Source organism: Rutilus rutilus (genome assembly GCF_951802725.1).
Source record: "Rutilus rutilus genome assembly, chromosome: 9".
Lineage (NCBI taxonomy): Eukaryota > Metazoa > Chordata > Actinopteri > Cypriniformes > Leuciscidae > Rutilus > Rutilus rutilus.
The window spans coordinates 15,928,880-15,943,684 of NC_140223.1; the positions used below are offsets into that span (position 1 = coordinate 15,928,880).

Below are 14,805 nucleotides of genomic sequence, written 5' to 3' on the forward strand. Positions count from 1 at the left end.
AACAGTTCAATAAGTATTGCCTACATATTGCTCAAAGACCGAACTGATCCTCGCTAAGTTTTTTTCTTCTCAAAGTTTGAATTCTACAGAGATTGAAAATGTTTTCAGTTCCGCCTTGCAGCAAATTGCTCCATATTTAGTGATAACCTCCATTTGAAAGGCAGTTTTCACATATTTGTTGAAATTATTATACGGCAAAATATAACTTTGAACCTAATGCTAACTTAAACATGACTTTTTAGGCCAGAACTTGGCTTATATGTAAACTGCTTGATTTAGCTTTGACTGCACCCCAGAACAACAACAACAAAAACACCCCCCCCATAGTATCTTACAAAACATATTAGTCGTTGCTGTTAAAAAAAAAACGTTTTGTTACCGTTCACTTCTTTAAGTGTATGAAAGAGTATTTTCACGCACGTTTCACTTCTTTTAGTGACTTATTTCAAGGTTAATTTATGAGACAGATAAGGAACTCCCGCACACTATCGTTACTTGCAATTTAAAATTAATATTTATTAACACACAACGTTTCGGTCACGCGACCTTCATCAGGACCTACGCACCTATCACTTGCAGGTGTGCGATGGAGTTTGTTCACTAAGGTTAATTTATGAAACAGTAATGCAGTGTGTTGTCCAATCAAAACAAACTTTCTTATTGCAGTAGCAGCTTTTTAATTTAGCATGCGACTCTCTTGTCTGGTGTCATGAAAACAACACAGTAGCTATGATGCAAGACTTCTGCTTGTGTTGTGTTGCATTGTTAATTACGGCAGTGAGGATCACTTGCCCTTTTACATCTGAAGTCCGAGTTTAGTTGTGACCTCTGGGCTCAGTCTTTCCCGCAAGTGTGTGTTAGCATAGCTCATAATTAGGCAAATAAACACAAAAAAAACCACTTGAAACAAGGAAAACTGTGACTGTATTCATGTTCAACATTTTACAACACTGTTTTCAGCTAGTTGTGTGATAGTACTCAGACATCTTACACGCAAAATGAAGACTAATTATTCACGTCGATTTGAGTTCTCTGTAGATTTCCGTTTGGTTTCAGGAGAGAGCAGAACACTTTGTCGGTCTTTTTTTTTTTTAACAGTGTCAAAGCTGCTCGATAACATCGCTAACCATAAATAAACATTTTTATTTTCCCCAAAACAAACACAAGGTTGGGCAGACTAGTTAAAAGCCTACCTGTCAACATTAATAACACTTGAAGAGCTACTCAACCCTTTGAATAGCTCCTTAAATTGTATTAAAGCAGTATCTGACTGATCTTTTTTTAAAGTACAGTATGTGTCTGTTCACAATCTCCTAAAACAGTAAAGCCCACTGTGTATCACATGAAATAAAGATGCGGTCACATTTACCATTATTTGGCAGTTTTTCGGCGTCAAAATACCGTCATTTCAATAGGAATCCACACGTGAGGGCGAAAGAATTCCCCACAAAAAATTTGCGCTTCACGAATCTTCCACATTGGCAAACAGAAAGCTGTTTGGTTTGAAAGCGTCTTCTATGTGAGCTGTGTTTCTTACATTGCTACAACTACTGACGATTGACCCTTTTAGTGAAATTTCGCTAATGTGACCGCACCTTAAGCATGTGATTCCAGCAATTTTTCACTAGTGTCACAGTTCAAATATTAAGAGTGACAAATATGGGACAATATCAAGGCACTGCATGACTTGCATGATTATGATGTTGTTTCGTTTTCTCCTGTTTGTGGCAATTATTCCCAAACTCTCATAGGCTGGCAGTGATAGGAGATGGCTGCCTCCCTTGGGAGTCAAATCACATGATCAAGTTGTCAGGACTTGGCAAATAGACTCTACTGTTGTATGTGGAGTGCGTGCATGTGTTTGAGGCTCTATATCTAAAAGAATAAGCTGGGAACACAGTGGGATACACAGTTGGACAGGAGTCGCTGATGTCCCTCTACAATAAATATAGACTCCTGAGCTGGTAGGTGAGCTTTGGTGGATTAAGTCTTTGTTTCTGTGATACGGGATCTTTAAATGTGAATAGTATACTCTTGAAAATGTAATTTAAAACATCACTTAAACATACTGCGGCATTCTCTCACCATATCGTGTCGGTCAATCCCACAATACTATTCCAGAATGGCTTGATGTCATTTGGCATTTTTCCCATTATGTTTGAAAAGAAATAGTGGGACAAACGTTACAAATGAAAGTCTATTACATGTTTCTGCACATCCAGACAAGATAAACTGCAACTGAAAAATATCTCTGACGGCAAAAAGGCATTTTGGTAGATGGCGAGTGAGCCACCACCTGCAGGTTTGGTTCACCGGGTCTTTTCGTCTTCTAGAGCTCCCTTTTTCAATCCAGGCAGACGTGGAAAACCTCTGGTGGATATCTGTCTGTGCAGCTGAGTGGATATATAACATCTTCAGGAAACACGAGAAGAAGAGAAAGGCGGAAGTAGCAAAATAAAGTTTTTCCTCTCGTTGGGAATAACAGGTGTGGGGTTATTTAAAGTCTCCCTGCCGAACGGTTTCCGTTTTGACGTGTGGGTCAGTGTTTCCTCTCAGTTCATGAACTGCGTGTAGCCCTCGGCTCCTGTCACGATCACATCCATCCAGATCCTCATGGCCTCAGCGGAGGGGGCCACCATGAAATACAGTCTGTCGTGCGTCTTCACACAGAAGGTCAGGGAGGGGTTGGGGCTCTGCATTCAAAAAGACACAATCAGATCAGTGAGGGAGCCACGTATGAAGCGCATCTTCTATTCAGCCAAGGCATGTGCATCATCTGCTGTTTATCCATCAGGGATGCCGATATTCAGGATTTTTTTTTTACTGACTTTAATTAAAAATTCATTAATCATGCAAAGTGCATGTGGAGGACTCCAAATACTACATGCACTATTTTAACTACAATTCAAATAAATATAATAATAATATAGTTTTTGTTAATTAAACAAACATAAGAAATATTTCATTTCTTTAACACATTTAAATTTAGTATGAATCCAATTTAATATAATATAGTTTAAGAATTTTTCAAGTATTAATAATATAATGTGTACATAGTCTTGTACATATTTTTATAATATATTCATTTTATTTATACTTTTTAATACATATATTTAATAACTACAATCAAACAACTATACTCAAAATGATATGATAATATAATTAAACAAATGTACTGATATTTAAAGTATCAGTATTTTCATCTTAATGTATTTTAATGCATTTAGAATTAATCAAATTGTTATAATTTCATTTAATATAATTTACAAATTTTATAAGTATTGATATTAATTTGAATGGATAAGTGTATTAAATAATATTTCTGAATAATATATAATCATTTAAATATATAAATATTTATATATTTCATATAACATTTCACATTTTGAACTTAAGTTTATGTTTATTGTAGTAAAACTGATATTGTTTTTTAATGTCTTTTGAATTTTTTTGGTTTCATGCTCTCTGCATTTAATAATTCACCAAAGCTTTTTTATCCTCGCTGGATGTGAACCTGCATTTAATGTAGTCATAGTTGTATTTTCTTTTACCTTGTTTAGTTTTGCTCATGGTTTTGGAGGACGAGGTCATGTCACATTCATGCTGGCATATATCTAATTTGGCTGTTTCTATCAAGTGACATATATTGGCACCAAAATGCTGCAGTGTTTGATTGGATGCACTGCCTTTGACCCGGCTGTTTAATTCCAACACACTATTATGACATTGGTGCTCCTGTTTTTAAAAGCCAAAGCTTCTTGTATGTCTACGTCACATGCAGCACAAGCAACAGCGTGCACTCAGATACGTGTTTACTGATCTCTCTTGAGCTAAAATGGATTAATTGAAAGTCATACCACTTAATTAATAATCATTGGCTTCTCTAATTTCAACACATCTGCATAAGTAGAGTAGGAGGTGCTTGTTAAAATATGATAATTAGTTCTCCTCAACAAAACACTCATTATTAAAGTGCATTTCAGACCATATTACATCATTCAATAGGCAAAAAAATATATATTCAAATGACAAAGGGATTCTTATAGATGCTTGTTTCCACCACAGAATAATAAGGTAACTGTGACTTGTGAAATATCTTAAAAATTCAGACTTTTTTTTCTTCTTGCGATTGCAAGTTTATATCTCACAATTCAGACTATATAACTGACAATTGCGATTTGAACTCTTGCGTTTTGAATAAAGATTTAATAAACTCGCAATTGCAAGAAAAAAGTTAAGATAAAGTCACAGTTACTTTTTTTAATTGCAAGTTTTTTTTCTCACAATTCGGACTTTTTTGCTCACAATTGCTAGTCAGATTTGCGAGACAAATCAGAGTTGTGAGATAAAAGGTCGCAGTTACTTTTTTATTTGCGTGTTTATATCTTACAATTCAGACTTTAAAACTTGCAGTTGCGAGTCAGAATTGTGAAATTAAAACTCGTAATTGCAATAAAAAAAAGTCTCGTGAGATGAAGACTTTATTACTCGCAATTCCGAAAAAAGTCTGAATTGTGAAATACAAAGTGTCAATTATGTTATGCTATCACAATATACAACGTGAAGCCGATGGGGTATAATATACCACAAAACTGCTTCTGTGGGGTTATTACGTTATATATACACACTTATCATCTCATCACAGGTGGGAGTAGCAGAGAAACACTTAAGGGAAATGCACAGGTTGTAAATTACATTATACTCTCATCCTCAGTAATTATGCAAAAAACAAATATCCACTTTAAATACTGGCCTCAGTTAAAGTGCAAATAGTTCAGTTATTTAAAACAACACAAGGTATGCGTTAAGTGTGTGAAAAATGCAAGAATTAGAGCAATTCTTTCCTCTGAGCAAACATGCAGGATAGGGCGATAGTGGTGGAGAAGTGATACGTACGTTTGTCAAATTCAGATTGAAAAATCCTTTCTGTGAAAACAGTCGGCAAAGCAAAAGAATGAAGAAAAAGAAGGGTGGGGAACATTGACAGCAGAGTTACAGCACAAGAGACAAAAAAAGAGAAGAAAGAAGCTAACAGAAAAAGATCAAATGAAATGGTGCAATAGGAGTGCAGAGCAGAAAAACAGCGGGAGATGTGAGCTGTGCTTATGCGAGGGTCTGATCGAGGGCCGTACCTTTGTGGCACTGCGCAGGTGATCATAGTAAACCTCCTCGATAGCCTGGAAGTAGATGACGCCCTTCAGTTTGCTCTCGTGTTTATCTGTGAACGGGAGAACAGAGATGTCACGCTGCGAAAAATCGTTCTCTTAATAAGAATTTTATTGCAATGTTTCTGTCTAAACTGTGTTTTTAATATCAAAACAAGATGCATTAACCCAAAAGGCACAAGCGAACAAGACGTGTTCTCCGAAAAACAAGCATTTCCAAGTATTTTTACTGGAAAACAGGGCAAAACTACTGATTAGCACAAATGTTTTGCACAGCGAAGGTTTCAAAACCAAATAAGCCCCCACTCCCCTCGAGAATAATGATCTGGTAAGCACCGATGTGACCTTGTTACTGCAGTGCAACCCCTTCATTTTCAGTCCGCGTAAAAAAATAAAGAGCGAGAGCTCACGCTTTGCCGAGCGCCACGGCTGGATGATGAGCACGATTTCCTCAGCATTGCGGCAGATTTCATCACCATCAGATAGCATGCGGACGGGCTTCTGGTTATTTGTATGCCCCTAGCTAACCCGAGGCTATCGGAAATCATGGCAGCCACTGTGAGCTTAAGAATTACTAATTATCCGTATCCCCCCACTGCTGGATTCACCCACAATCCACTCTTTGTTCTGCCCTCGTTTCTTTCCCCAACCTCAGGGGGACCAAAGCGTAACGACACGTTTGCAGAGTTGCATTAGCATAGTGCACAGTAAGGAGGATGCTGGGAGGCGACGCTGCGGTACACATACCGGCGTAGTAGGAAAACGTCCTTTTAAGGCGATCAAAGACGAACCAGCGCTTCTTCCAGGATTTGATCTTCCCTCCCATCTTGACAAGATAGCCCTTGCACATCTTTTCGGTGAGAATCACGTGGTAGCACGTGTCCACGCTGTGACCTGAGGACTCGATGTGGGAGCGGAGGTCAAACTCCTCTTTGCGAATGGGCAGGTATCGTGTCATCGGACGGGCCTGGAAATCAACAAGATGTGGTTCATATTTTTGTAATAAGGATTAATGACATATCGTGTTTTTTTGTCCAATCAGTTAATTGGTAACACTTTACAATAAGGTTTCATTAGTTAACAAGAACTAAGAATGACCAATTCTTCTACGGCATTTATTAATCTTAATGTTAATTTTAAAATTGACTAATACATTATTAAAATCAAAGTTGTATTTCTTAAAGTTAATGCACTGTATAAATGTATTGCTCTTTGTTAGTTCATGTTAGTTAACTAATGAACCTTATTGTAAAGTGGTACCAGTTCATTTATAAAAAAAAATGCAGTTCATACATTCCATCATTTAAAAACACCTCTTTAATGAGGAACTTGTTTTTCATTTTCAGAATTAAAATTCTTTTTGATATTTTTTGGTGTGGCATAAGGTAAAACATGTCAGGGTGATACAACTGTCCTGAAATAATTGTATTTGTAAATGCATCATTAAAAAAAAAAAAGTGAAATTATTGTTTCCAAATTACATGACAAAAAAAAAAAAAAAACATTTTATGCAATATAATCGGACTACTTTTTGATTAATTTTAGATTGCTTTTGACCTAACTCGTTTATCACATTGAATTGAATAAGATTGTACCATATTGATATAAAAATACAAAAAAATAAATAAAAATAAATTCCATTCTTTATCATCAACAACATGAAGTGCAATAAACATTAAATTAAGTCAGAGTTTCCCAAACTGGCGTTTGAGATTTTAATGAAATGTAAAAAAAAAAAAAAAAAAAAAAAAGATAATAATTTTGTTTGAAAGACAAAAGCCTTCTAAAGACATAGCAATACATGGTTAAATGACATACTCAATGAGTTAATGTGTTCGTCAGGAGTTGATTCGATATGCAATGTAGTGAAAACACTCCTTAAAAGTGAAATGATTTCTATAAACCCAGTGGTCAAATGTTTGTGGCCTCCCAATTTTCCATGTAATTATAGCCACCTGACAAGTGTCTGGTCTATGTGTGCAAATCACACAACTAGAATACTTTGTATATGTATATATAAGTGATATGTTTTTTTTTAAGAAAGTAGTAATGCAATCTAATTACAAGTACTTAATTTTTTTGGAATCTGATTATGTAATCTAGATTACATGTAATCAGTATCAGTTACTACCCAGCACTGATTACAAGATACAACCAACATGCAGAAACAGAAAAAACAAATCAGACCCTCATGGTGACTGTGTGTCAAGGTCAATATCATTTTGTCTTGTGGACTATATGTAAGCATGTGTATGCACTCTCATGTAAAGTGTACGAAAAGAGTCAATAAATGTAATCTTTTCTTGAAAATGGTATAAATGTTTTTCAAAATCATACGAAATTCAAATAATCTCTAAAAACCCTAACCCCTAATTAACTAATTGCACAAAATGAATCCGTTAAATCGTCAGTCCTAGTAGAATCCCAATAAACTCACCTGAGAGAAGTTTTTGGCCCTCATCTTCACCTCCTTCTCTATCAGCTGCTGTCTGTGTACCGTCTCCTCCTGCAGTCTCTTCTCCGCCACCTCCCTTCTTCTCCTCTCTTCCTCTAGCATGAGTTTACGGGTCTGAGTCTCTCGTTCCTGCGGGCCAAAAGAGGGCAGCGGTTATTAGACATGACTGAGAGTCAAGAAAGACGAATATCGTTAGTTGAAAGTGACTGTGTACAGATGGCACGACTCACTCTGGACTCAATGAGTCGAGCTTTCTCCAGATGTGCCTCCTTCAACATCTTTTCCATCTCTTCGATCTTCAGCGCATCCATACCACTGGCACTGTGAAACATATAAAACTTCAGTCAAAGTCTCCATCAACTACACTGAGGGGGGAATTCACTATGCATGTTTGAACCAAGACAGCCAGCCATTTAAATAGTCGTTGCGCAACCGTTCCGTGAATTTACCCCTCGGTCATCTCTTTGGTGAATGATGGAATTGAGACCAGTAGCAGTGAGACTGGTGGATTACGAAACATTTCGTCATACTATATGAAAATACAGCTGGATTGCAAGCATCTGCCGTGAAACATTAAATGAAGCACATGTGGACTATAAACACAGAAAAAGAAAATGTGTAGTGGATTACTCTGGAGAAGAATCCCAGACTCGCTTGAAGCTTCATAAAGACAAGAGTAAACAAACAGCTCGAGAACATTTCAAGTAAACAAATACTCTCCTGAGAGAGAAACAGCTGAAGGCCGTCTGTTTGCAAAGACGTTGTGCCCCGGTCCGGCTCCACTGCACTTTACAGCCGTTTGTTTACAACATCTTCACACAGGTCCCATGATAAAGCTTGTAACTAAAGACAATATGTCAGTGTCCAACTGGGTTGTGGGCCATTCAGAACTGAACTGGGAATGCCTTTGAAATTCAGGTATGAATATAAGAAAGTACACTTAAAATGGAATGTTTCCATCAAAGAAATTCATATTACAGCTATAATTGTAGGTTTTTTAATACACTACCGTTTAAAGGTTTGGGGTCAGTACGTTTTTTATAAATAAATACTTTTATTCCTTGATAGTAAATACATTAATATAGAGGGTATGCATTGACATCAATTTCACGCTGGACTGAGTGGCAAAACATCCTGCAACATGACTAGTTTTAAATAGAGGAAACTGCGCAAACGGGAGTAAAACAAACGATCATCTTCTTAAATTAAAGGCAGTTGGACTCGACAATGTTCCTCACAACTCACCAATGAACCAGTGGTCCATTGATATTGACATGTGGCCAGGAATTGGGTTTCCTGACGTTTATTGATTCAGACGCCGGGGAAATACATAAAGCAAAGCCTGTGAACGCTTTTTCTGCTAGACAAACCTATCTAAACTTGCTTTGTAAGGAAAAAATAGGTTTGTCTATCCCCCTTTGCGGAACACAAAGATCATCATAATGGCTGTTTTTTTTTTAATAAACGCTGACAAAAACTTTAGTTACGCAGAATGTAGGATGGTAAGTATTTAATTGATGAGTTGTCAATACAAAATATGACCTAGGGTATGAATTTACCCCAAAATTCAACATATCTCTGACACAAAACCCACGTTTCTCTGCCTCAGTAGTTACTGTGAATTGCAGCGATCCATTTGCTTCTCTTTCCTGTAGCTTTCAGCAGTCTATAAAAGACAGCTCCGATTTCTTGTTGAATCTATTTGTACAGTCGATCGCACAGCTCTTTTCCATTTTAGATGTGTTTTGTGTGTTATTCGCGGCATTCACAAAATGCTGCCACTCGCTCTTTTTGCTCCACAGTGGGTGTAACCGCAGTGACTCCCGCCTACTGTGACGTCTATTGTTAGAAAATTATTTCTATTTCAAACAAATGCTGATCAGCATGAATAAATATTAAATTAGAAAACAGTTATATAGCAAAATATTTCACAATATTAGTGTTTTACTGTATTTTTGATTAAATAAACGAAGCCTTGGTTAGTAGAAGAGAATCTTTTGACCCTAATCCTTTAAACAATAGATTACATTTCTTTTTTCATAGTATCTTAGGCAATTCCACAAAAAGATGATATATTAACCATTAATATTAATGTTAATAATCAATAAATTAGCTTTTAGACTTTTTTTAAAATTGATTTTAAATCATTTGTATATGCTGTATATGCATGCATTTCATTATATTTAATAAATGAACCCTGATGCACTTCATCCCCAACATTTCACAGAACGCTCTAATTTACCCTGAAGTCTTCAAAATGGAGACAAACACACAAAGCGGGCTTGCCTTATTAATTATGCATTTTTTGTGAAGAAGAAAATCTGTTATGTGAATACTGAATTTTTTTGAATTACAATTTAGAGCATTCGTTTTCCTGTCATTCCAAATCAAATTGCTTTCTAACATCCTCTGCGGCGTGACCAATTCCCTTCAAATCAAACTCATGAACTGAATTCTGAATTTCGCTCAACCTTAGTGTCACGTGTCAGTGTTTGCACCTCATTAATTGTTGGTTTTGCAACCAATTAAACCTTTATTTGCTTTCTCATTTTGCTAATCTGTAAATTATAAATTTCAGGACACGTTATTGCCATATCTGTATGTAAAAGTACAAAGGTTATACTCTTATATGCAGAGAGGGGATTGATGAAGAGCAGAGACAAAAGAAGAGGGAGTTCATTTATGATAGGAAGGGTGGTTAAGCAACAAACAGTAAAACCTCAGGCATGTGTTTTATGGAAGATGCCTTTTCAGTTGTTGACATTTTTGACTGTCCTTGTTAAGAGGAAACTGACAAGACGACCGTTTCCACACAGCCCGTTTAACCCAGAAACAACTTACAAGCTTAAATGTGTCTTCACAGAGTCCGTTTAACCCAGAAACAACCTAATCTGTAGCCTCAGGCATCAAAGTCGTTCATTTGTTCTTTCCGTTTCGCAAGAAAGTGGGCGGGATGAAGAACAGTTGCTGCATTATGATTCATAGCTTCCCTACACACTGAGCTATTACATCCATGTAAATGTATCAAAAATATACATTATTTTACACATTTTCACCTGGATGTAATGTAATATAAATTTATAATAATATATGCTACTGTTCAAAAGTTTGGAGATTTTTTGTGTGAAAGAAACAAAACTTACTTTTATTCATCAAGGATGAATGAAATTAAATGAAACTTACTTTCATTAAATTGATCAAGTCCCAGTAAAACTGTAAGATTTCGGTTTCAAATTTTGAACTTTGTCATCGCAGGAATAAATTACATTTTAAAGTATATTAAAATAGAATTGAAGTAAAATAGAATAAATAAATAAAAATAGAAAACAGTTATATTAAATTGGAATAATATTTCACAATATGACTGCTTTATTTTTTTAACAAATAAATGCAGCCTTTATGAGCATAAGAGACTTCATTCAAAAACTGACCTCAAATTTGTGAACAATAATGTACATTATAATTTATAAGCTATAATATTTATATAAAAATACTGTATTATTTCTATTTAAATTAATATAATTTGTCAAACTCAAAACCCTCACAATTACTGATAAACGCCGTTTAAAATGAAAATAAATAGTATGACCTTGCTTTACATATTAAAAATGTAAATTAAATAATTAAAACAAATAATTAAACTGATTTTAAATGAGCTTTAATAATAAAATAAAATAAAATGAAAAATACTAAAAAATGTGATTCATAAACGGAACGTTTGATTTGGAGTCTCAATTTGGAGAGTACTCGCTAAAAGTCATTAAGCAGATGGTTGATAATTTATCTTGGGACAGGCATGTAGAGAAAAGCCACAGGGCCGCCACAAGTTCCTGTCACAGAGCCATTGGCTAAGCGTTCTGAGAAAATGATTTAGGAAAGCACATGGAAATGTCGAACCTGGACATATTGTCAGGAGAGCAGGCAGAGTTGTTTCCAGTGGAGATGCTTGTGTCCATGCTGTCAGAGCTCTCCAGGCTGAGGGTGTCGTACGGTTGTTCCCCAGAAGAGGGCGCTGTGTGGTGCAGGATGGAGTGGTGCATGACTGGCGCGGAGGTTGAGGAAAAGGGAATGTTGAGATGTGTTTGAGAGCCATGGAGCGCCTCCCACTGGCACTGAGCCTCTACTGCAGCTTTCTGCTTCAGTTCGGCCAAACGTCTCCGCTGCTCCTCAATAACCTGATGACCTGATGGAGATAAAACACATATATGAGAGTCAGATCAACAAACTGGATAAAAGTGCCCAAAACTGAACAAACTAAGCATTTTATAGGTCAAAGATAGCTGCCAAGACAACATAGTGCTTTAAAACTCCTGCACATCCATTTAGGATGGCACAGTTTGCCCACGATTTGCTCCATCATGCCTCACACATACACACATAAAATATGCAATGCATGTGTGCTGAATAAAAAGCCCAAGCAATACCTATGATTCAACATCCCTTTGTACACTACCAGTCAAAAGTTTAAACTCATCTACTCGTAATTTATTACATTTTAGAATACCGAAGTCATCAAAACTAAGCAAAAATAATAATACAAAAATAAATAAATCATTGTCATCAAAATGTCATTATTTTTTAACAAATAAAACAATTTAATGGATACAATTAAAATAATAACTGACCTGAATAAACAAATTAAAAATGTATTCTCTGTTTGATTAGGGAATTATGTAGTAACCACAATTTTTTTTTAAGTAATAGTGAAAAAAACTAAATTAAACTGATAAAATAAAATGCTTTGATATGGAAATTATGTAGTAACTGCAAAAAAAAAAAGAAAAAAAAAAAAGTTTTGTCTTCATTCATAAGTAGAAATAGGATTAGGTTCAATGTATATTTGCATGAAAAGTAATTTCAAGCATTTAAGCATAAGCCTCAAATTAAATCATAAGGTTTTGAGATCATTACAAACAAATTTTGTTAACTTTTGACTAGCAGTGCAGCTTTCAAAAGTGCATGAAACCATTTATCTAAACTATTTATTTATAGATTACCACTGATATCATCTTCCAATCCATGCACGATTAATCCCATACATACGTCTAAAGAATGCCATCAGCGGAAAAAAGAACATTAGGGGTAAAAGAACATTTGGACACTGTCAAGCCCATTCCAATGGGGGGAGGAAGTGCACAAAATGTTGAATTAGAATTGAGGATGATGATTATGATGAACGGCAGTCCAATGCTACTACCTGTGGGACCGTCCGTACTGGAAGAGGACGCAAACATGGAGGGAAAGAATTCTGTTCGAGGGCAAGGTTAAAACAAAACCAAAGAAGAGAACAAAAGAAGAGATGGATAAATTGGCATCCCACGGTCACTATGAATATGAGAATAAAAAAATCATGGTGGAAACTTAAAAAAGCATGCGGGTTTGGAACAACATGAAGGTGAGTAAATAATGATATTTTCGGTTGAGATATTTCTTGAAGTTTGACGGCTCATCAGTTGTTTGTGTTGATTTTACAACCAGCTCTAAAATATCCGCTGTCAATCTGTTGTTCTCATTACCTTTCTGCTGAAGAGCCAGCTGCCTCTTGGTCTCAATGTCCTGCAGGGTGGCTGCCAGGTTGCGTGGGAGACTCCCGGTGCTGTTGGCAACCATCAGAGGACTCTGGGTAAACAAAACAAACAATTATTTCCACCAGCGTATTTAACAATAAGGAGGGGACTAAATTGCCACATTAAATGATGCAAGAGATTCTGATAACTGGGGAGTAAATGCACTATTTACCCTGGCAGGGGTGTAACAGAGAATTTACCCTGGCAAGAGGTCAACCCAGTATTTACCCTGGCAGGAGTGTTGCGTCCCAGCGTAGCCGAAGTGTATGTGGGGGACAGACCAGCGCTGATTTTCGGTCTCAGTGACGATTGGCTGGTATCACTGTCCAGTCGAGAGCGGTACACCTGCAGGCCAGAAAAACGTAACGTGAGTCGAAGTGATGCTTTTTCAAGTTACTAAACAGAGTAAAGGTGTAGTTCAACACAAAATTCGGTCTTCATTCACTCATTGCACGTTTGAATGTAAGTAGATTTAACAAGACAAACAATCCATTATATGGTTTAAGTATGATATAGCACATATAGTAGAATAAATGAAGTGAACTTGAGTGAACTACACCTTTAAAATTCGATTTTTTTTATATCAACATTGTTAAAATGCTAAACAGGACTTCTTTTTTAAATATTTTTTTATAAGAAATTAATACTTGTATTCAGGAAATATGCATTAAATTAATCAAGTGACAGCATAGGCATTTCAAATGTTACAAAAGATTTATATTTCAAATAAATGCTTTTTTCTAAAAAAGTAGGCTATCACAAAAATATTAGGCGGCACAACTGTATTCAACGTTGATAATAATAGGAAATGTTTCTTGAGCAGCAAATCAGCATATTAGAATGATTTCTGAAGGATCATGTGACACTGAAGACTGGAGTAATGATGCTGAAGATTCAGCTTAGCCATCATAGGAATAAATTGTATAAAAAAGTATAAAACAGTTATTTTAAATTGTAATATTTAATATTACATTTCAATTTCACAATATTAATGTTTTCACTGTATTTTGGATCAAATAGATCCAGCTTTGGTGAGCATACGAGACTTCTTTCAAAAACATTAAAACATTTTAACTATAGTGTATAGTTTAACACACTTCACTGAACAATCAACTAACAAACATGCATGACCAGTAAAAAGTTGGTTTGTACTTGTTTACAGAAATGTTTTAACTCGCTGCTTTAACCACAATGGAAAGATGTATCGTTGGAGAAATGAACTAGCTAGTAACGACTGTTTCCCGAAATCATCATAACTTCATTGCACATCCATCGTTCAAACCACATTGGTTCAACAATATAGTTAATATGAGGTCACGCAGGTGGTGGAGTAAAAACGTCTGCTAGTTAATCAGTTCGAGATCAAATTAATGTCTGATTATTGCTGTAAATAGTGAACATGGCATCTGAAGTCTGCTTTGCAATTTCTGTTCTCCCTTGTTTTGCTTTATTTCCAGACCAATCACAGGATCCCTCTTACATCACTCTTACACATCTTTGTGATGCTGTTTGCGAATGTTCGTTGGAACTATGGTTTAGGGAAACACAGAATCATTGGACTATGCTGATAACGACGAAACCTGCGACCATAGTTGGCTAACGATGCTGTTGGGAAACG

General features: G+C 36.0%; 1 protein-coding gene across 4 annotated transcripts in view; it reads right to left on the reverse strand.

Moving 5' to 3' along the window:
• Window positions 1–903: 903 nt before the first annotated feature.
• phldb1b (pleckstrin homology-like domain, family B, member 1b) overlaps window positions 904–14,805 on the reverse strand; it is a 63,885-nt gene continuing 49,983 nt past the window's right edge. For all 4 annotated transcript variants that reach the window (XM_084419485.1, XM_084419484.1, XM_084419483.1 and 1 more), the window contains 9 exons: window positions 13,416–13,532; window positions 13,137–13,239; window positions 11,518–11,803; window positions 7,851–7,941; window positions 7,603–7,749; window positions 5,913–6,132; window positions 5,133–5,218; window positions 4,897–4,926; window positions 904–2,693 (listed from right to left, as the gene is read on the reverse strand). In XM_084419485.1, coding sequence (XP_084275611.1) covers window positions 2,553–2,693; window positions 4,897–4,926; window positions 5,133–5,218; window positions 5,913–6,132; window positions 7,603–7,749; window positions 7,851–7,941; window positions 11,518–11,803; window positions 13,137–13,239; window positions 13,416–13,532 — 1,221 coding nt within the window. In that variant the 3' untranslated portion in view covers window positions 904–2,552. The remainder of the gene's footprint in view (window positions 2,694–4,896; window positions 4,927–5,132; window positions 5,219–5,912; window positions 6,133–7,602; window positions 7,750–7,850; window positions 7,942–11,517; window positions 11,804–13,136; window positions 13,240–13,415; window positions 13,533–14,805) is intronic.